Source organism: Carettochelys insculpta, chromosome 10, assembly GCF_033958435.1.
Source record: "Carettochelys insculpta isolate YL-2023 chromosome 10, ASM3395843v1, whole genome shotgun sequence".
Classification (NCBI taxonomy): domain Eukaryota; kingdom Metazoa; phylum Chordata; order Testudines; family Carettochelyidae; genus Carettochelys; species Carettochelys insculpta.
The window spans coordinates 38,503,202-38,527,389 of NC_134146.1; the positions used below are offsets into that span (position 1 = coordinate 38,503,202).

A 24,188-nucleotide genomic window follows, 5' to 3' on the forward strand; every position below is an offset into this window, starting at 1 on the left:
AAACTCATCCTATGAGCAGTACATTTATGCCTCATCAGAGACTAGCTCAGCTGTTGCAAGCACCTTCAGAGTGAGAGAGGGTCTTTGGAAGCTGAACCGAATGCCTTCCAGTAACATAATTTGGTCTTTCTTGCAGCCACTTGCAGGGATAGATTGTGCATATGCTGCACAGTTGTTGTGCATGTGTTGGAAATCTGCTTTTCACTCAAGCACTCCTGAGGGTTTGTGATAAAATGGGAGCCTTACGCTTTTTGCTGATTCTGAAGTCACTGTTGTAGTAAGTACAGGCCCAGTATGACGCCTTAGGCCTGAACGAAAGTAATGGTCAAGACTTTGCTAACAGAAAGCAAAGTTCAGCTGTGAGCTAAAGGAATGCATTGCTCACAGAAGTTGGCAAGAAGAGGGTTGATGCTGCATAAACATATCTACCTAGCATATTGAAGTAGGAACATGGTACCAGAACACCCTACCCTGGAACATTCCACAGATAAGAAAGAACAGGCCGACCCATCCCAATGACAGGGGCAAAAGGGTAATATGATGGATAGAGTTGTTTTTTGTTGGAACCAACATGTACAAGGTGAGAGGCGGTACCTGACTACGTAGAAGGGTTGTACCTCAGTACGTCAGGAATGATGTGTAAATTGTTTGTACCTGTGTATAAGAATGTACTCCTGGGGTGTGGTCTGGGTCCGGCCGAGGGGGCAGTGGAAAGTCCTGCCACTGACTGAGCCGAGTCCACTGACCGTGGGTGCATATTTGTAGTATGCCCTGACTTAGACTAAGAAGTCTACAGGGAAATACTATTGTGTCCAATATGGCAATAAACCTGGCCGACGTGCCTTTGCACCTTACTGGACCCTGTGGTCATTGGGGGTTCTCTTCGGGTCTGCTGTGTCGGCTATCTGCAGAGCTGGGGCAGCGCACAGAGGGAACACATGCACGCAGTCGAGTGATACCAACATTGGAGAAAGCAGAGCACCATGCTGGTAGCATCTCACAACAACTGTAACTGCTGCTGATGCATCACTTACAGAAGTAGTTAAGGGTATGTAATATTTTTTCCAGCTTTGGCTTCAGCTATGGTCCCTGAAACTCCCACACATTGCAGAACAAAATGTTTTGCCATAAAAATTTGGCAGCTTCAAGCATAGTCTTCATATTATTGTTTGAGATCAATGCTTTTTCCCACTTTAGATATCCCCAAGTCTTTATTTGTTGGTCAATTAGTTTTTAAGGCGATGTACTGTAATTCATTTCTGTGGATAGCATTGCTGAAAACTACATACCCCACATTTAATCTTGAACAAGCAATTTAGGAGCCTTTCTTCTAAGCGTTTGCTCTTCTCCTTCAGTCCCTTTCAAAGCACACTTTTCTCTGTACATAGCCTCTGTATTGGCCATTACCACCACTTTCCCATCCATTAGAGCAAGGGTCTTTCCAGGTGAGAGCTGAAATTTGACCTTTTGACCTCTGTGTAAGGTCCAAGTGCCGGTGGTACTTTGTAAAGTCACAAATAGTTCCACTTACAATAGCTTCATTTATAACTAAATTAAGATGCAGAACTTTGTTGTTTGGGTGGTAGTTGGTAGCATTAGCAGGTCTTTTGTTAATCTGCAGGTGTCATGGCTTTGAGCAAGCTCCCGGCTGCATGAGGGAGGAGGGGCGGAGCACCTGTGCTGGGGGTTGCTGCATTAGTCTCCACGAGGCAATTAATTAACTCTAGCTGAGCCTCCTGGTTTATAGGAGTACAATCAGTATTTGGTGCTGTTGCTTTTACCTTTTGATGCAACACGTTGCATATATTTTATTGTACCCCTCTGTTGTACACAGTGTAGTATGCATGGGCCCTTTTGGGGTCAATGTACCCATTTAACTTTACTTTCCAAGCCTGGTTCTTGTTAAGGGTGGCGGCTTCATACAATTTCTCTCATCTCGCATGTTGAAATTCTGCATGCTTTTGGGCTTCCCACTCACCACAGAAGTAGGTGTTCTCAAAATAAATGCCATGGAATCTAGAATAAGGGGTGTCTCACCCACAGCTGACACTTGTCCCAGCATCTTCACCTTTTTCCTGATGCTCAATGTATTTCATCTCCAGCCTTGTCAAATTCCGTTTCTGGTGCATTCCTTATAGCTGTGGTATCCAACCTGTTCTGAAGTGGTAGCTACTATAGTGATGAGTGCTGTAGCAAATTAGCCACGTGATTCTGAAAATATATTTGTTAAAGCCAGTTAGCCATACCCAACTGGCCAAACAACCACATGTGTCTAGCATGTTGGGCACCACAGCCTCACAGCAAGTACAGTGATACTAAGCATTGTTCTTAACAAGATTCTCTCCAGTGGTATTTTCCAAAGGTTCACCAGCTAGTTGGTACTCTTCATTTCTCCTTTCATGCATTAATATGATCAAGAATGAAGGGGAAAACTAGGATTTCATAATGAATGACTTTAGGATTATAATTTGATTATGGTATGTATATTATGTAACTATGTGGATACCGTTCCTGGATGGATTCTACTAATTTCTTACTGGAAACTAGCATCTTAACCATTGTCTCATTACACTATGTTTGGAATAATAAAGAAAGCTGATATTCAGTGTCACGGAGCTGCTTTTTAATCAGCTTGAAGTACTCCTTCCATGGCAGTGCTCTTGTAATATTAAAATAACTTTCCAGAATCATGTTCTGAGCATGAACTGATGACATTGTATTGTCCGTTGAGGGCCACAGTTTAATTTATGAATGCAGTGTGTTTGACATACCTGTGTTCCAACAGAATTTTAAAAAGCAGATTTAAATACATACCTTGAATATATAGCTAAATAATTCTTCTAGGTTTGCTGGGTTTGGTACCATTAGTTTTATGGCAGAAAGGGCTTTTGAATGACACAAAACTCAACCCATTTCTGATGACATATTCTTAAAATTTCCAGCATCCAGAGGACCGGGACCTAGTGAGACAGTGAGTTAGTTCCCTATGGAGCCATTACTCAGGTGTCCCAGCAAATTCTGTATATCTGGAGTGGTCCAGAGGGACCATTGCAATGAGAATGCAGAGTAACCTAGCCTGCAGCAATGATGCAAACAGCACCTGGCAGTCCTCACTTTAGGCTGTGAAAGTTCTTTGCTCTTACCAGTACAGAGATGAATTCCGCCTGTGGGTTTCACCTATGATCATTTTGACCTTATATTGTGATTCAAGATTTTTCAGAAAATTCATTCTGTAAGTAAAGGAACACTGCATTCCTCAGCTTTTTAATAAGATTTTATTAGGTAGAGAGATATTTCATATCCATAGCACTACAGTAACAACTGTTTATTTTAAACACTCTGCAGTCTACTCAAGACTGTACTGCTAAGACACGTAACTGAGTCCTTAGATCTTACCTGTGAAGGTCAAGCACCAAGAAATGAAAATATTTAGTTAGGTTTACAACTTAAAGTTGTTAAGATGAAGTCAAGAGCATTCCTTAAATATTCACAAAAAAGTGATGCATTCCTGTCCTCTTCTTTGCTTTCTGTAGATTCCAGGCTTCTAGTCACAGCTGACTTTCTGTTACTTAGAATGGTGATTCCCTGTGCGAACTTCGCTGGTAGGCAGGCCCATATCAGCGTGATTACTGGATGATGGTGGCACCTGTGGAAAAACTTGCAAGCTGAAGAAGTGATACAAACAAGTTTCATTTAAGAGGAAGGTTTGTTCCTCTTTGCTGAAAATGAGCAAACCAAAGAAATATAAGCCCCAGTTGACATTGCTGGTCTCATACATTTTGAAAACATTGTAGGCGATGTACTTCCGCTCTGTCTCTCCCTTCCTCATGAAATGTATTTAAACTGTATGTTATGCTCCTGAAAAAATCCTCCTTCAACAAACATCTCAAGAATGATTTTGGATTACAAACTATTACAAGATAAATGTTGTCATGTCTATAGAACTGCTAGATGGTGAATGTTTGACAATAACAAATGAATTTTTCAGTTAGTATTTAATTCCTTTACCAGCAGACAAGCAAATCCCTGTACCCTACTTGAGAGTTTACAGCATGTTAGAATTATTACAGAAGAGTGACAGTTAACATCCACAGTTTTGAACTAAAGACAATCACAATGATAACTTGAAAAAGTTGATTTGTTATACAGTAAACTCTCTTAATTGGCATTTAAATAGCCAGACTCCTCTATTAACCGGCATTCATTGCAGCTAGTGGCTCCTCCACTCTCCCACCCAGAGCGGCAGCATGCTGCCCAGAGTGGCTCCCTGTGCAGCGTGGCGCCTTGCCCAGAGTGGCTCCTCACGACACAGCCGAGTGGTTCCTCCCACCGAGCCACCTAGAACGGCTCCTTGTGGTGCGGTGCGGCACAACCAAGCGGCTCTTTGCATTGAGCCACCTAGCGCAGCCAAGCAGCAACTTGTGTCGAGCCACCCAGAGCATCTCCTCGCACCCAGCCACCCAGCATGCATTGGAACCTCCCATATATCTGGCATATTTGAGTATCCGGCAATCTCCTCGTCCCGGGTTTGCCAGGTGTTAAAGAGTTTACTGTATTTGCATTTTGTAAACACAGCGTTCCCTGTGCTGAAGGTAACTTTATGCATTTAGTCAAATTATGTTGTTGCATCATGCTACACCATTAGATCAGTGGAGTTTGCATGTTCAGGGCCATAGAAAAGTGAGGCTGTATATTTGGTACTGATATTTATTTTTAGAATATACTTGTATCACAGCCTAGAAGTAAGTTTATAAACACTGTTTGTTTTTAAAGGTATTAAAATGGAGAGTTTAATTCCAGAGAAGAACATAGAGGATGCTATTCATTGAGGTTCCTGTGAGTACCTGTTGGGAGCCACAGTGAACATTATTCCCCCAGCATTCCAATTTGGAGCTATAGGGAGTGCGAGTTGGGGGCTAACAAGGTTATGGGGCTGGTCAGGATGCTCACTGAGCTCTTCCCCATAACTAGGGGACTTTTTTGTTGCAAAAGCAGATAAGCAGAAGCAACTGAAATGGGAGTTAGGGCAGACCAAGGTAAAGAACAGTGTTTCTCAGCCTTTTTCATAAAGTACCCCTTTTTACTCAAGCCCCAAACTGCCTGCCCTGGCCCCCCCAGTCAGCTTAACCCAGCCAGTGGGCCCCAATCTGGCCCAGGCTGCCCCCCAGAGGGCTCCAAACTGCCCTTTGTGAGGCCATAATCACCCCCAGGGAGCCCCAAACTGCTCCTCTGGTGGCTTAGCTGTGCTCCCATGCAGGGCCCAAGCTGCCCCCCAGGGAACCTCCAAGCCATCCCCTGGGGGGGGGTCCCCAACTGCCTCCGGGGGGCTCAGGCTGCTCCCGATGGCTTAACCATCCCCGGGGGGTTCAAACTGTCCCCCCGATGGCTTAGCCACCCTGCTCAGGGCCTGAGCTGTCCCCTCCCCCCTCCTTGCTGGGCCCAAACTGCCCCCCAGCAGCTTAACTGCCCTCACCCTGTGTGTGTGTGTACACATAGATAGATAAATACAATATAAAACCCCTGACTTCTCTCTTGTGTACCCCAAGGGTGCGTTCACCTCCTGTTAAGAAACATGGTCCAAAGATAATCTGAGGTCTTGAAACAAGTGCCATTCAACCTTTCCAGAGTATAGTCCCCTTTTAAAGAGTCAGATTTGTTTTACATACCACCAAGTTACCTCATTTAAAAACTACTTACAAAAACATGCAAAAATATCACAAGATAACTACCAAAAACTTGATGACTTTTTACCATCTTTTTATCTAATAAATGAATTGGAATAGAAATATTGTACTTACATTGTATGGTAAAGCATGTGAAGCTGTAGAAACAAGTCATTGTGTGAATGAAAGGTACTGACCTTACAAGTGTTATTTTTTTAGGTAGTCTGTTGTAAAACTAGGCAAATATCTAGACATGTTGATGTGCCCCCTGGAAGACCTCAGTGTAACCCAGGTTGAGAAACACTGGTATGAAAAGCACAGCCTAACACAGTGGAAGATAAAGCAGAACCATGAGAAGTTATTGCAAGTAACTGTTCTTACCTTGATTCAATAAAGATCTGAATCTGCCCTGGTCAGTTTCCTGTCTCTGCAATGGGACAGGAGCTGGAAGCCAGGTTTATCAGGGATTTACTGTATAAGCAGGTATAAAAGACATTGCTTCCTGGGCAAAAGCAATTACCTTAAACCTTTTTTCTGTGACTTTCCATCTAGTTCACTGCTCACCTTGCAACTTCTGCAACAGATGAGATAGGGATCCTATAGACAATAACTATCTTTACTACATAACTGTGATTCGTCACCAAGAGCAGGATAAATCCTCTGCACTGAATGAGCTGTGGGATTGATGCATTTGCTTTCTATATAAATGTCTTGGAAAGTCTAAGCTGAAATTCATTGTGGAATCTGTGTTGTTATAGCTGCGTTGGTCCCAGGATATTGGCAAGACAAACTGGATGAGGTAATATCTGTATTGGACCATTTTCTGTTGGTATGAGTGACAACCTTTGGAGTTAACAGAGAGCTGCTTCTTCTGACCTGAAGAGAAGCTCTGTGTAAGCCTCAAAGCTTGTTTCTCACCAACAGAAGATGGTCCAATGCTGTAAAAGATATTATTACCTCAGCCACCTGGTTTCTTTTCATTATTCAGGCAACAGCTTCCTAGTTTCAGATTGCTGAGAAGGATTTGGTCATCTGCACAGTGTTTCTGTGTGATAATGGATTAATTTTAGATGGCTGATTTTTTCAATATATTTTCACTCCATTTCTTCCAATAGTGCTCCTAATTTTTTGAACAGCATTTGCTGTTCTGGTTAACTGATTTCAGTCTGATGTTTCTTTTCTTATTGTCTAGACAATTTGAGGTTTACAGACTGTCGCATAGGTGATGAATTAGTGTGGGATTATGCCTATTTTCAATGCTTAAACTACCACAACGTACCCTTTGCACATGTGTATGCAGTGGCAACTGATGAGCTAACCACCAGAAGTCTTACTATAGCAGCTCAACAGTAATCTTCATTCATGTTAATTAGCTTTGTAGGTTGGAACTGCAAAAGAGTTACACTCTGTATCATTTCTTAATATTACTAGTATCTATAAAACACTCTAATTATATTATTAATGCTTATTATAATTGAGCAGCCTTATGCTCTAATGACATCTCCTTAAATTGAGGGTTTGAGTAGAAGATACTTGTGAAGAGTAAACTGACAGCTGCTTGCAGCACTGGAAGTACAGTCATGTTCAGCTCCTGTGCTTGCAAAGGTCTGCATGAGACCATGCAAAGAGGTGTTTTTAACCACCCACCAAACTACACATGTTCATTTGGATGCACGCACCATTGAGGGTGCAGTGCTTGTACCTGGGTTTAAATAGACCAGTATAAGTATGTCCAGCATGTTTGCAAGCATTTGAATGTTCAAGACCCTTTCAGCTCCTCAGGCTGTCTCCACAGTGCATATACTTAATTTTATGCTAATATGCAGTCCCACTGACTTTAAGGGGTTATTCATATGCCTAAAATTAAATGCGTGGTTTTAAAGTATTGGACCTATGTGGGGAAAAATGTTAGATTTTTTTTAAACATGTGCTGGCCATAGTTCCCATAACCATTGTGGGGACTATTAAACAGTCCAACATTTGGATCCAGAAGTTTGAGAATCAAAATTTTACCTGTGCTGCAGAAAAGAGATATTACTAGGGGAAGAATGTGAAGAGAAAAAAGTGCCCCACAATAAGGATGTAAAAGAGTAAAACCTCTTTCTCTGTAGAAATTCTACTTTTTCCAAAACATCTGGTCTGATTTCTTCCAGACTTTAAGATTCTATCCTGGATTAACATTTGATATGCAAAATTTCAGGTGGGATCCATTTGTTGTGATTGTGTTTAGGTCCATATTGAGCATTTAAACTAGCTTTGGCTTCAGTTATGTTAGTTTTGGACAAAGAAGGTTCAGTATGATTGAACTAATGTAATTAATTTCCTGTTACTGAATACCTTTATTTATTTATATACAGTGTGTCTAAAACTAGAAAACTACATCCGGGACACACATACTTCTGTGATAGCATGCTGTTAATTAGGAAAGCTCTTGATTTTGTTATGATGTTAAAATATTTTGAAGGAGCAGTCCCTGTTCTTGAAAATCCTTCACGTTTTCTTAGTCTGCTCAAGATCAGATCAAATTCACCATTGTATAAAGTGCTTGAGCTTCTCATTTTGTACTTGTAGGTCAAGTAGCAAAAGCAGGTAAAGCAATCTATTTTGAAGGACCAGTAGCACAGAGCAAAAGAGATCTTCATGTGTGTGGACCCAAAGAATGTGCTAACCACTGTCTCTTAGATACCCTAATTCTAAGTGATTTTGGGCTGATTTTAGGTTGAAAACATTTTTAAAACACTTTTGACATTGGCCATTTCCAAATTCTAGCTTGGGTTTTAGTGTAGCATCCATCACTGCTGTATCTGTGCTGAACAGGTAAGCCAGATCTTTGTGTTTGGATCTGCATAGTGGTTTTCATAGAGAAATTGAACTGGAATACTGAAGAAAAATGGTTTTTAAATACATTAATTGTTTTATAATACGCTTTTGGCAAATTAAGCTTGAAATTATTTCTGTGGGTTTTTTTCCCTACTGCATTCCATAGAATGTGTATGTGAAATTCACTCTTTGTAGTAAAAGCACTTAGAAAAATTATGGAGGACTTGGACAAGCATATCTTTTTGTCAACAACAAATGGATTCTAATCTTTATCCAGCCCTCAGATATGAGTGTCCGCGGTGAGTGACTGTACTTATGACTCAATTTTTGTATGTTAATTCTAAAAGTTTTTCTTAAGGTTTATGACTCTGTGTGTGTGTGTGTAAGAGAGGAGGTGCAATCCATTTTTGACCTCATCTATGTAAATCCAGGTATAACAAGCGAATGGCATTTCAAATAGTATAAAACTGATGTGAGAAGATAGATTGTCAAAAGCCCAGTCGTCCATCTAGATGTCTGTTTTTCGCACCTGAAGGACGATCATCTCATGTTTTAAGTCTAATGTAATTTAAACTGGAATTAAGGTTTAAAGAATGTCTGTCATTTTCTTAAGAAGGAAGTAGAAACCTTAAGAAATCATTATTTTTTTAAGAATAAGAACAGAAGTCAATGTTGGTGTTTTAAGTTACATATTCAAAAACAAAAGTAACAAGGAAGTTTGGCCTGTGTTGCTAGAAATACACAGATCACCTTTTCCCTACCCCTCACCAAACTGTCACACTTATCTATCCAATCAATTTGCAGATTGCAAACTGTCACACTTATCCATCCAATCAATGCAACTTAGATAAATACATTTTTATAAGGCTTCCTATGAAGATTTTGATGTGGGGTTCAAAAATATTGAAGCCTGTGGCTAGGGACCTGTAAAATTAATTTTAAATGCCTACTTTGCGAATTTGAGGAACACTGGAGAACATAGAACATAACCTAAAGCTTTGATACATACATGTGACTCTCTGCCACACAATGCCTCTGTTGTGTAAGGCTAAGTCCATCATTTTTTTTTGGGTCTACAAAACTCCCATAGGAGTGGTTCATTATGAAGTCAGCAGTTACCACTTTCTAATACTCATTTTTAATTTCAGGAAGTGAAGATAGTATACCACAGTTCAGTAGGTGCTAGATGATGTTGCCATGGTGTGTCACATCTGTTTATACATCCAGATGGTTCCATCAATGCATCATTTAAGGGCTTTTCCATATTGACTGTAGGGTAAATGCATGCCCAGCATGGGTCTATATATGTCTAATGTATGTGTTCAGTAGGCCCCTGTGATATGCAAAGGTTGCGTTCCTGGGCAACCTCAGAATCACAGAATCATAGGGCTGGAAGGGACCTCAGGAGGTCATCTAGTCCAGCCCCCTGCTTCAAGCAGGATCAACCCCTACTAAGTCATCCCAGCCAGAACCTTGTCCAGCCTGGACTTAAAAACTTCAAGGGATGGAGGATCCACCACCTCTCTAGGCAACGCATTCCAATGCTTCACCACCCACCTGGTGAAGAAGTTTTTCCTAATATCTAACCTACACCTTTCCTTCTTCAACTTCTGACCATTACTCCTTGTTCTGCCATCTGTCACCACTGAAAACAATTTCTCACCCTCCTCTTTAGAGCTCCTCTTCAGGAAGTTGAAGGCTGCTATTAAATCACCTCTAAGTCTTCTCTTCTGTAAACTAAACCTCGTGTAATCCAAACTTTGTACAAGTTGGGAGGAGCTGGGAACCAAGTGGCAGCCTGGCTTCCAGATCCCCTGAGCTTGTGGGAGCTGGGAACCAGGCGGTAGCCTGGCTCCCAGCTACCCACCACTTCCTGTGGACCAGGAAACTGACCAGCACTGGTCAATTTCCTGTCTCTTACGAGTGGCGGGCAGCTGAGAGCCTGAGACTCTAGGCTCTCGCTCCGATGGACAGTTTCCCTGCTTCTGTCAGGGGTGGCAAGAGTTCTCAGCTACTACCACCCCTGACAGAAGCCGGGAAGTTGACCAGTGCAGCAGCTGGTCAGTTTCCTGGCTTCTCTGGGTGATGAGCAGCTGGCGCCTGGTAGCTTGGAGCCACTCAAATTTGGATTAACCTGAGATAAGTGCAAGTCAAGTGCATGTATCTTGGGTTTCTGCTGTATACAGAGTGATAGGCTATGTGATACATTCCTTTACTGCTTCATTTTGGTGGGTTGTATCACTGTATTTATTTTGCACCTTGTAGAGCCTCACCTGTGCTAATACTGATTTATCATAGAATAGTGTTTCTTACATTCCACACCCCTAAGAAGCTTATAAACAGTTCCTCTTTTTCTCCCTTCAAGCACCTGCCACCAGAAAAAGTTCTCTTTTTTTTTTGAATGTGGAATTACCCATCTCCACAAATATAAAGCAATCCAGGGTCTGGTCTTGGACAATAAGATCCCAGTGTTGCACTAATAAAGATTAGAGACTGAGGCCTGATTTTACCACTGCCTTACACTTCATTATGTCGCTTACCCGTGTGCAGACAAGGGAGCCCAATGCATAGAAGTCACTGTCATTCTGATTTTTCAACATGTTATACCAACTATGCATATGTGTAAGTGACTCCACAGTGGCAAGGCAGTGGAGAATTAGGTCCCCAAATGCCAACTCATTACACAGTTATGATTTATGGCTTTCCAGTAACATGTACAACATCTGATACAGCCCTGATGGTTTGCATTTGTATTTCATCTAAAAACTGTGTCACTTTGATACAGACAAAAGCTACTTGAGATAAATACGGTAAAGAGTTAGGATTTTATAAAGTGGTCTGAATGACTTTTTAATCACACCCTAGCAAGCATGTGCTAACTAACAGAGCTTCACTGTGTAACGAAAATCTAAAACAAACACTAAACAAATCTAAAAACAACAATAAAACCTGAAACCAGCCTTAGAGCTTGACCCACAAAGGGGTCAAAGCACAGTCTGATTCTCCTTTTCAGTGTCCACCTTATAGTAGGTGTTAGGATTCTTTGATAATGGAGTGTAAAGAGAACTCACAGTCGTGAAGGAGATTCTGTTTGTACCTACTTTACTGAGGAAAGTATTCTGGAACAGCTGTTCCTCCACGTGGAAACAGCAAACTCTTAGACTGCTGCCAAGGTCAGGCAGACCTGGGTTGCTCTGGCCCCTGAAAAAGTTCTGGTCATTTGTTTTAGAGAAGCAGGTGAATGTAACTGGCCAACATGCACTTAAATTATCTTTCCCCTCTGTTTGGTCACACCTCTTGCTTAACAGATACATGTCCTGAATGCCAAGAAGTGATTATGTGCATTTAGTGTGAATGGAAATGATGCATAGCACATTTTCTGCACAAATTATAACCGTAAAGCTAAACAAAGCTCAGTGGTTGTACTTTGCACGGATTTATGTCACCGTTTATTGAGCCAATCCACTTCCCTAAATTTTGAGTTCTCAATTTCAAAGTGAAACTCAGTTGAAATCACCAAATTTCAGGTAATTTCTCCACTATTTTCAATGTAAAATTGTATGAAGGCCCAACTTGATTTGACAAATTAATGACATTTAGGGAAGCTGTCAGCAAGTACAATCTGAATGTGAAATTTATTCTGAAGACAGGTGGGTTCTGAGTCCTAATAATAAGGTAAACTGGTTAATGGACACACAACAGACCATATGCCCACATCCTGGAACACACTGTGAAGAATAATGTGTTTTGAATGATGCTTAGCAATAAAAACATAGAAAGCAATATGTGTACATGTGACAGCGGGGGAATGAAGAATAACATAGTGCCATTGTACAGCATGGTGGGTGAATGTCTGTCTGTCTGTGCAGCTATGTTACTTTGCAGAGAAGGGCAGTTTGATCAGCTGCCTGTGTGCCTGAGTTTGTGTGGTGCAGAGAGGAGCAGTTTGCAAGGTGTGAATTGGGGGAGTTTTGTGCCAGGTGAGCCTTCAAGGGCTGATTAGACTGGAGGCAAGGCTTTGAGCCAGGCCTAACCAGCCAGCAGCTCTCCCTATAAGAAGGGAGCTCTCAGCGAACACTGTGAGCAGCTAACAGGGGGCAGCAGCTAACAGGGAAGGGAGTTTGCCTCTGGGAGTTCGCCGAGGGAGGAGCCCCGTGTTTGTTGTCCTTTTCAGATATGGTGTTCCACCTGTGCCCTGCAAGGCAGCACTATCAAGAAAAGCAGTCTCTGAAGAGAAGAGCCTGAAGAGCGATGGGGGAAGGTGGACCTGGGAGCACTAAGAGCAGCTGGCGGGGGGGAGGGGCCAGTGCAGTGAGGAGGGCGGACATGGGAGCAGATGGGGGTAGTGGGTTGGGGAGGTTCCTATGGTGATGGTAGCTGGTGGGGGGGGGGGGGGGGGCGAAAGGTGGGGAGGAGGGTCCCGGGGATATGAGGTCATTGCTCCACAGGGAGCTATGGTGACTCGTGGTGACAGGGAAGTATTAAGTAGTGGGATCCTTAACCACATTCTCTACACCCCACTGCCTTGTGGGTTATCCTGGGAAGGAGCAAGGCTAAGGGAGTAAACCCTGACAGCAAATCCGGAGTGGAGTCCGAAGGCGGTTCAGTGTCAACTTCTGGCACTGTCCTGGGAACTCCTGCAGCTGAGCTGGTACCAGACGTGGAGGTTATCCTCTCCTTTGGACTATATCAGTAAAGCCGAGAGGGGGACACTGGTGTCTGGGAAGCCCAGAGTCTCCATAATAAGTGCCCAAGCTCGTGCCCGGAGAGGTAGTCCGGCATCACTGAACAGCGTTGCGTCAACACGGGAGGCAAGAGATACCGGTTATAAGCTCTTGCTCAATTGGCATAGAGAACGAGCGCCAGGGGTTGCCTTTGACGGTGGGAGAGATCCTCGCATCTCACTGGACAGTCACTGCCCGCCTCAAGCTGGGCAGCCCCCAGCCAATAGGGTACTGTCCCGCCACAGTTCACCTGCCTCGCTGGGTGTGTGAGGCTTAAGGTTCCTGAACCTGACAAGTGACTGAAATTTGGGCACCAGGCAAACCAATAAGAAAATCAAGAAGAAATGAGAAACATCAACAATTTAAGCTTGCTTGCTGGAATGTGCAGACCATGCTGACCAGCTTGACTGAAGATCTTCAGGCCATCAGTGACACCCGAAAGGCCGCCATCATCAACGAGGAACTGAAGAGGCTCTGAGTTGATATCGCTGCACTGCAAGAGACACGACTCTCAGATTCGGGATCTCTAAAGGAAAAGGACTACACCTTTTTCTGGCAGGGTAAAGCCCAAGAAGAACCCAGAGAGCATGGTGTTGGCTTTGCTGTCAGAAACACCCTTCTACAAATGGTGGAATTAGTTATGGGCGGATCAGAAAGACTTCTTCGGATCACGCTTCAAACTTGCGCCGGTCCCGTCCACCTGATCAGCGCTTGTGCTCCAACCCTGTATGCCACACCAGAAGTAAAAGACAAGTTCTATGACGTGCTTAGTGCTGCTGTAGTGCAAATACCTGCTCGTGAACAACTGTACATCTTGGGTGACTTCAATGCAAGAGTTGGAGCTGATTGGGCCTCATGGGCTTCCTGCTTAGGACACTTCGGTGTGGGAAAAATGAATGACAATGGACAGCGTCTCCTTGAACTGTGTACGTACCACAATCTGTGCATCACAAACACATTCTTCCAAACAAAGCCACAGCACAGAGTGTCGTGGAGGTACACACGCTCGAAGCACAGGCATCAACTAGACGTGGTCATCACTAGGCGTAATAACCTCAAAAACGTCCTTCTGACGCGCAGCTATCATAGTGCTGACTGTGATACAGATCGCTCGCTAGTTTGCTCCAAGCTCAAGGTGAGACCCAAGAAGCTGTACCGCTCTAAACCTGCTGGAAGGCCCCGCATTGACGCCAGAAAGACGGCAAACTCGGAGAAAGCTGAAAAGTTCAAAGAGACTCTCCAGGAAAATCTGCGCAGCGGCCCTGGGGGCGCCGATGTGACATCCAAATGGCAACATCTGAGGGATACAGTTTACAACACGGCCTTGTCGGTGTGTGGAAGAAGAGCTAGAAATACGAACAACTGGTTTGAAGCTAACTCCGATGAGATGATTCCAGTCATTGAAAAGAAGCGTGCTGCACTCCTGGAGTACAAACGTTCACTGAGCCAGAGTACCCAGCAAGCACTTAGAGCGGCCAGAAGAACAGTACAGCAGACAGCCAGGTGCTGTGCCAACAACCACTGGCTCCAGCTATGCAGCAGCATCCACACCTGTGCTGACTTTGGTAATCTCAGAGGAATGTACGAGGGTATGAAGAAGGCATTAGGACCCACCCAGAACAAGATGGCACCTCTGAAATCCAAATCTGGTGAAGTCATCGCTGACGAAGCCAAACAGATGGAGCGTTGGGTTGAGCACTACTTCAAGCTGTACTCACGCGAGAATGTTGTGGTTGACGCAGCCCTTGATGCCGTCGAGCTCCTACCAGTAATGGACGAACTGGATCAGGAACCGACTGTGGATGAACTGAAGAGAGCCATCGACAGCACTGCAGCAGGAAAGGCCCCTGGCCAGGATGGTATACCACCAGAGGTAATCAAGTGTGTTGCGGACACACTCCTGGAACCCCTACATGAGCTACTGTGCCTGTGCTGGAAAGAGGGTGAGGTTCCACAGGATATGCACGACGCTAACATTGTAACGTTGTATAAGAACAAAAGAGACAGAAGCGACTGCAACAGCTACCGTGGAATCTCCCTCCTAAGCATCATTGGTAAACTGTTCGCTCGCGTCATCTTTGGCAGACTCCAGAAGATTGCTGAGAGGGTGTACCCCGAATCGCAGTGCGGATTCCGCGCAGAGAGGTCTACCGTTGACATGGTCTTCTCTCTAAGGCAGCTGCAGGAGAAATGCAGGGAGCAGAGGAAGCCACTTTACATAGCCTTCATTGACCTGACCAAGGCCTTTGACTTGGTCAGCAAGGATGGTCTGTTCAAACTGCTGCACAAGATAGGCTATCCTCCACGGTTACTCAAGATGATCCAGTCGTTCCACAAAGACATGAGGAACCATCCAATATGATGGCGCTTTATCGGATGCTTTCAGAATCAGGAGTGATGTCAAACAAGGATGTGTGCTTGCTCCAACATTGTTCGGGATCTTCTTCGCACTCCTCCTGAAGCATGCCTTTGGATCTTCAACAGAGGGCATCTTGCTGCACACAAGATCTGATGGGAAACTGTTTAATCTTGCAAGGCTGAAAGCTAAGTCTAAGGTGCGGGAAGTCCCTCATCAGAGACATGCTGTTTGCAGATAATGCTGCTGTAGTGTCTCACACAGAAGACCAGCTTCAAAAACTGCTGGATCTGTTCTCCAAAGCGTGCAAGGACTTTGGGCTTACCATCAGCCTAAAGAAGACAAACGTACTCGGTCAGGATGTTGCTGAATCCCCATCAATCAGCATTGACAACTATACGTTAGAGGTCGTCCATGAGTTCGTTTACCTCGGGTCCACCATCACTGACACCCTGTCGTTGGACACTGAGCTAAATAGGAGGATCGGAAAAGCAGCCACAACTCTGTCCAGACTCAGCAAGAGAATGTGGAACAACAACAAGCTGTACACTCACACCAAAATGCAAGTCTACAGAGCCTGCATCCTGAGCACCCTCCTTTATGGCAGCGAGACTTGGACCCTGTATGCCCGCCTGGAAAAGAGGCTGAACATCTTCCACTTGCGCTGCCTCAGGCGCATCCTTGGAATATCATGGAAGGACAGAGTGACCAACACTGCCGTCCTCGAGCAAGCTGGAATCCCAACCATGCACACCCTCCTCAGGCAGCGTCAGCTCCGCTGGCTTGGCCACGTCCACAGGATGAATGATGGAAGGATTCCTAAAGACATCCTGTATGGTGAGCTAGCCTCTGGCAAAAGACCTCCCGGATGCCCCCAGTTGCGCTACAAACATGTCTGCAAGAGAGACCTCAGAGATGTAGACATCGAGCTGGACAACTGGGAAGAACTAGCAGACGACCGCAGCAGATGGAGGCAGGGGTTACACAAGGGCCTTCAGAAGGGCGAGATGAGGATCAGACAGCTAGCAGAGGAGAAGCAAGCGCACAGAAAGCACAATAAGGACTTGCCAGACACCCACCACATCTGCAAGAGATGCAGCAAGGACTGTCACTCTCATGTGGGTCTTCATAGTCATAGTAGACGCTGTAAATGAAGCCCTCAGTTGAAACTGTAAAGGGCGCTATCCATAGTCTATGCAGACTGAAGGATGCCTGCTATTGTACAGCATGCTTGTGAGGTGTTACCAGATTTGCCTGTTATTCTTGGGTATGCTCATTTATTTGGGGTAATTAGGGGGTGGTGGTGGGAGGTGAATAAGTCTACCAATATGCTGCTTGTGTTACTAGTGTTCCTAAGGAGCTTCACTTCTCCCTTCTGCTAATTCCCTCCCAATGGAGCTATTCTTTCCAAGTCAGGGTCCACAGGATTGTTTTTCCCACCGTGGGCTCAGGTCCATGTGTATGCACAAACATGCGCACACTCTGCCAGAGCTCGTCTGAGGGGACTGGTTAATCAGCACTTACCAGCTAACACCTTCTATGTCCCTGGGTTGCATAGCAGGGTGTAGCTGTGGCCCTTATGTGCCCTTGGACTCAGTGGCTGGGTTAAGCAGCACTTTTAGCTGCCACCCTCATATGCCACCCTCGTTCTGCACCCCCTCTCCAATCCCCACTTTCACAGCACAATAATTCTAATCATAACCCAGTCAATGGGCAAACCCCATAGGATTTCTGGGCACTCCAGGGATCTTTAGCATAGGTACAAGAAGTGTTGTTGCAGAGTGAATGGGGAAACCCAAACAACACCCTTGAGGATGAGTGAGCAAGAGAGAAAGAAGCAACCAGTTTAACCGTGAAAATCATTTATTTCTTGGAAGTGAATATATATATTTGAGTTATAATATTAAATCTAAATTGAAACTGGTTACAGTTATTACGGCTAGCAAACTCTGTAACTGATTACGTAAGGCAGGATTAGGAGACTAAGCCGAGAGAGAGAGAGAGAGAGGGAGAAAAATCTCACCACTCTGTGGAGCTTGCACTGGTCAGGGTTCCCAGATGGCGGTGGTAGCCAAAAGACCAGAGGGCAAAAGGTACGATCAGGCAGAGGATGATGAAGTCTCAATGGAACTGATGTAGATTTTAAATCAAGGCATCAGAACAATTTCTTGAGCAAGGGTGGGTGTTTTTTCAGAGACAGGACAATAGTTCAAGAAGAACACTGGGTTGGTTATGTGTAAACAGAAGCAAAACAATGGAGACTGATGATGCCTGGCGATGGGTGATGTTCCTTTGAGGAGCTGAGAATGCAACTAGGCAGTTTCAGTATTTTGGCTATCAGTAGGAGCCATTACTAGAAGTGGTCTGATAATGACTAATTTGGGTGTGAGCAGGTCTGGGCTCATTAGCATCTAGAGCAGAGATTTCCCATCTGGCAGTGCCTCTCTGCTTTTGATATCCCATAGTTCAGTGCCGTTCCTGTTCTCCATTCAGTATACTAATGGAGGCATCTTTCTGTTCTATCTTCAGTGCAGACAAAACTAGGAGTGTTTTCTTAATCCAGTCACCCTTGTTGGTAGGGTTTAGATGGGTCTGCTCCTGCCAGTTTCAGTGTTTTGTCTTTTGGTTCCAACAGAGGCCTGGGGGAAGGGGTTTGTTTTCCATGAGTATTACTTACTGGCTCACCATGAGCACAGGGCTGACAGGTGGTCATGCTCTGGTTCCCCAAAAATGCAGATCTGGTACATGACAGAGGTCTCGTTCGAAAGAAGCTGTGTAATTCCACATAAGAAGGAGGAAGTTAGCAAAGTGTAAAGGTTTGGTACAGTGCAAATGCAATGATCCAAGGCAGAAAAAATTTACTAGAGTTGGCCTCTGTACCTTAGAAGAAGAGAAGAGATTAATCAGAGATTTAATTCATGTGTGCGTATAAATGGTCCTGCAGGAACATTTTCTGCCAAAAAATGTTATTGTGCGGTAGTTAATTCAAAAAGGAGTTTTCGTGGCCTGAGAGGGGGCCTATGATCATTTCTGACAGAATTTCCCTGAAATAAGCTGTCACTTCATTCTTGGGGGCAGAGCAGGGAATGGGAGGATTGCCAAGCTGCTCATGACAGAATTGGACACAGTTTTGGAGAGAGCAAGAAGTGGAGGATGTCTTGTTAAGCCACACTTTTAATCTCCCATTCATGCAGTAGGACTGTTTTATTACATTATAGCATCAAAAAAGCAATGGCATCATTAGGGCTACAAATACTGTTTTTGTTGAATGAGAGAGAGAGATGCACTTTGCAGACAGCTCTGACTCTTATTCGTCAAAGGGCATGCAGAAGAGTTGAGGGGCACTAGCAAGAAAGCCCAGGGTCAGTAGCTGGTGCGAAGATCAGTCCTGTACTGTCAACTGCTGAGAATTTGGGAAGATGCTGGGATTCTTATGTCTCTTGGATCCTACTCAGCATTGCCATCTTGTCATGGCCTCTGGATAACATGTGTCTGATGAATTTGAAGCCTCCTTCCCATTGTGATTAACTGAAGAGGCAAAAGAATGCACTCTTTTATCTTCCCCCACCCACTCCAAAGTGATCCATTACATTGGGCAGTGGCACTTCCAACCAGGACTGCTGATTGCAGGGGATGGGGGAGGGGAGGGTGGGCAAAAGGAGCAGCTGCCCTGGGGCACAGCAACTTAAAATGGCTTGGGGCTCTCAGCTGTTGCTCTTGTTGCAGTGGCAGTAGCAGAAGCCCCGACCCCTTTAAGTTGTTGCCAGAGCCCTGGACAGCACAGGCCAAGCAAAGCCAAAGAGCTGGCTGGCTGAGAGGCGGACCCCTTCTGCCCACAGCCCTGCCCCTTCCAGGGGGCCTGCACCTGCCCCTTCCCCCTTGCCTTGCCCAGGGGTCCAGCAGTTCTGTCAGCAGCCTTGCTTCCACCACACTTCCCTCAGTTTTCTGGCTGCCTGCTGAATGTGGGGGTGAGGGGCTGGAGGTGTGTGTCTCTGCTACTTAACCACTTCTCCTAATCTTCAGTTATGAAATGCTCCTCCATTTTGAACAGGGTTGGCCACAGCATTTGAGAGGAGGCCTTGAACGTCAATGGAGTTACTTTAGATTTACACCTGTGTAACTGAGAGGAGAATTTGAGTTATTGTGCTGCAGTTAGTAGGGGTGTCCAATAATTCTCTGGCTTTGTATTTTGGTACAAACTCAAGACACAGTCCTGGCGTAGTAAACCATGCCAGCTGTTATTCCCATTTTTCTTTAAAAAAAATCAATGAATGTTTAATATACCTAAGAATGACAGTTCCCTTTCTTTGTGTTTATTCAGTACTGACGAGAGCTGGCTTTATTACAGGGAACAGATTTTAACAGCTCCCATGACATGTCCCACGCTGGAGATGGTTTCTGTATGTTATGCAATACTATTTGAAGTTGTTTTGATAACAGTGATGAGAGAGAAGAAAAAAAAAGTATGCTAAAGTAATTTGGGGAGCCTTGAAATCAAAGGGCAGTGAAAAAACATTTTCTAGCAGTAAACCACTCACCTGTTTAACATTCTTTAAAAACTGTTATCCAAATGACTTTAACAGTTGAAGGGTCATGCCTCAGGTTAAGAGACTGTTTGTATGGTACACATTTTGATGATAAAACACATTATTTTTATAGAACTGGCAGCTTTACAGTCAACAGCATCTGTTGTACAGGAGTTTGTGCTGCACCATATGAGCAACTGGCAGATGTTTTAGTGTAAAAGTAAATGGAGTGAAGTGTGTTTCGGTTAGTTGTCATTAGAACTTGAAGTGCATTTGGAAATGGTAAAAATGCTCTTTCTAAAATGCATTTCAGAGCTCAAGTATGTATTTTTATGTGACTATTTCCAAGCACAGGTAGGCCATTGCTTGTTAGATCCTAGTTTGCAGAGGGCTTCACGTGGATGAGATGTTCTACAGGTTCATTGCATTAAGCCATGTTCACTAAATTCTGTACAGCAACTGGTCATATAAAAAGCTAAGTTATTGTCTTTTCAGTTTACCCAGAATTGTTTTTCTAACAGTTGGTCCATTGAAAACCTCAGTGAGTGATTCATGGTGCAATATATATGATCATTTATTTATCTTCTTACATGCTATAGCACCATTCATCCTGAATGTCTAAACTTTTTTTATAATGGGAAGTCAAGTCCCTGAAAAAAGTGTTGACTGTGTACTAAATGTATTAGACATTATATAGCTCTGTATAAACTATTACTTTTTCCTTGCTGAAATGCAACCACCTCTGGAATGAAACTTGGGGTATGTATGTGGCCTAAAGTGGCTTAGGATAGAAATTGTACAAATGAAAACCCACAGACAGTTTTACATTTTTCCTGCTTGGTTGTCCAAATGGGAATTATGGTACATGCCTCTTTCACCCGGTCACCACTTCATATTTTTGATGGACTGAAATAAAGCCATTGCAGATGGCAATAATTCCCCAAATTTATTGCTGCTTAATTCTGATCATGTTGCTTTTGTTCCATTTCCACTTAAATATATGCAATATAAGAAGTTCAATATGGGATCTTTTAGAAAAAGAAATGTCAGGATTTATTAGCCTGAAGGGGGAAACCCTAGATGGATTATTATTTCTTTTTCTTTATTCTTCATCAGGATTTGTCCTTAAGAATAGGATGGACAGCAGGTGTGGTCCCCAGTTGATCAGGTGTAGAAATGGGTGGAGTGGGGTGATGCAAGAACACTTATTCTTCTAGTGACTTGTCTATTGTGTGGGCCAAAGATTTTTGTCCCATAATCATCACAGAAGCTGCTTTCATCAAATTCTTATACATCTGGCTAAATTTTCCAAGTTAATCAGATTTCAGAGCTATATCTGTCTTGGGTAATGTCTAATGTCGAACTCAGTGGATGATAAATTATTTAATTTGAAAACCTGAGCCAAATTCAGAAGGGGGATGTGAATGGTACATGCAAGTTATTTGAAGTAGTATCTATGAGAGGGCAGAAGGAAAACAAGACAAAAAAAAAGAGCTAGTTAAATTCATAGGGAGTAGGTCCATCAATAGCTAGGATGGGCAGGGATGGCGTTCCTAGCCATTCTTTGTCAGAAATTGGGCATGAGTTCCTTGGAATGGCTCACTGGATGGTTACCTGTTCTCTTCATTCTCTCTGGACACGTGGCACTGGCCACTGTGAGAAGACAGGATAGATGGACCTTTGTCTGACCCAGTAGGGTTGTTCTTGTGTTGCTTCGTTGTATCCATGTTGTTAATTACCAGACATCAGTGTTTATTTACCATATCACTCATAACTGATACATAATAAAAATTTACTGAGATAGTATCATACTTTTTCCAAACAATTCAGTAAAAAATCCGTAGAGGTCTGGTTGGCACCTTGCATTTGGGATACCTTCTGTTGTTGTTGACAACTCTGCATCTCTAGTAATTGCATTTCTTGTTCTCAGCCACTGCTATTTAAATTTTGCTTTTAATTGTTGTGTGAACAATTTGTTTTCCATTTTACCTCACTACTTTTTAGTTGTACATTTCAGTTTGTAATAATCTAATATGTATGATGCTTACTTTGTTATAGTTGTGTTTGATGCCTCAAAACGGAAATTGTACATCTCAGGCTGGGTTTCTGAGTTGAAGCTTTAAGTCTCTTGCTTACATAAGTCACATTCCAAACTTAGTCTGAATTGCTGAGATAATGACTTTGGTCCTAGTGTGTTCTTGAAAAGGACTTTCACATATTTGAAATTTGGTATAATTGAAGGCTTTACTTGGAACCTGTTCAGAACATACAGTCTCTGTCATGCGGGCATTGCAGCCTATGAAAGGGGTGTTCACATTACTGCTTTTCTGTGTCTACTTTGCTGTGTGCTGACAGCATAAAGTCTCCCTGTATAGTTCTTTTATAAGTGAAAACATTCATTTAATAAAGAATTTTTAAAAGCAGTGGAGAAATGGAATCATCTTGAGTTGTATTGCTCCAAGGAAATTAACCATACACTGAACATCTTCTGACCTGGTCAGTTACAGGTTCCTCTAACATGGTGAATTTTGTCAGCACAATTTGTATGTGTAATTGTATTAAAAATCTTTTTTTCTTTTTTCCAACTAGGACCCGCAGAGGTCCCCATGATGTCACCCAATGGATCCATTCCCCCTATACATGTGCCTCCAGGTTATATCTCACAGGTATGTTTATTCAGCAACATAACTCTAATCTTGATTCCTAAAGGTGTACATTTGCATATGAGGACAGTGCCTCTGATTCTCAAAAGTCTGGCTAGGGTATTTTTCACTTCCTGTTGGACAATGGTGTTGTGCTGGAATATATATAGTGCATTTTGACCCCAGTACTTTTCCACAGTAAGTAAAGCAATTCTCTTCTTCCCCCTCTGCCTCTTTGTCTACAGAAAATAGAATATAATTGCAGATGGTATTTTACTACTAATAAGAGCTTCCACATAACACATTGAGTAGAGAATAACTCCACAAAATATCTCCCATCCACAAGTTACAGTTAATTAGTAAGGAAGTGTAGGAGCCAAGAGAGAAGTGCGAAGGAGAAGAACCCCATGCATTTGTACTGCCTGCAAAAGGCACTATTGCTCATCATTGTCATTGCAGAATAACTAACGCATATTGTTTGTTGTAGGCTGTGAATTTTCTTATATTTAATTTATGAAAAAGGGGGGAAGCAGGTATGTTAAGAAAAATGTTCTGCTTTATGGCACCATCTCCTTGGCCTCTTAAAAATGGTAATTGTCGTTCCACATAAGATTATGAAATATCTGTTTTTCTTTGCATCTTCTGCAGACTTGTATTTTTGACATGAAGGGATTGGATAAGATAGTCTCACTGTGGTTATAATACAATAAACCATATCCTGGGGCCATTTCTGTGATTCATAGGACTTTCAGGCTGTGTCTATGCTAGAGTTCTGTCGAGAGAAAGGGCCTTCTGTCGACATAACGCAGGGAGCATCTACACACATTGTTCTTTGGAGGTTCTGGCACAGGCACTGGTGATAGAAGGGATATGAGGAGAGTGCATTGGTAATTATGAATCTATGAGCAGGATCAAAACCTTTTGAGAATGCATATGTTCTTTGTTTTGCAGACTCTATTTATGGGGATCTTATTAAATCCTGGCTGCTCTTGATTGTTCAGGTAGCAGCTGTAGTTAAGAGCCATTGAGAAATGTGCTTGCTTCATGCAACCATACCCTAGTCACTTAGAGGTTATCTCGGAGAGTGTGCGTAACGGTGATGATATTCCCTAAAGCTATTCATGAACTGAAGTGGTGCTGAATATTGCTGATCATACGGAGAATACGTTACACTGGTACTCCATAGTTTTTGCTGGCTTCTGACTGGCTTTTAGGTAGAATGCAAAGGTATTGACCATAACTGATTTGAGATCTGACTGTCTAAGCCAGTGGTTCCCAAACTTTTTGGCATCACGCCCCCTTTTTAATTTTTGAGAAACACTCACACCCCCCACCTCCTCTTTACCAAAAATTCAATCCGTAATTTAAAATAAAACACAAAATCTTGATATAAAAATGTTATTTAAAATTGAAAACAAGCACAAATAGTTTTTCTTGGCCCCTTGTGGGCCACCAGA

General features: G+C 43.3%; 1 protein-coding gene across 2 annotated transcripts in view; it reads left to right on the plus strand.

Moving 5' to 3' along the window:
• FNDC3B (fibronectin type III domain containing 3B) overlaps positions 1–24,188 on the plus strand; it is a 402,180-nt gene that overhangs the window by 184,204 nt on the left and 193,788 nt on the right. For both annotated transcript variants that reach the window (XM_075004071.1, XM_075004072.1), the window contains exon 4: positions 22,679–22,755. In XM_075004071.1, coding sequence (XP_074860172.1) covers positions 22,679–22,755 — 77 coding nt within the window. The remainder of the gene's footprint in view (positions 1–22,678; positions 22,756–24,188) is intronic.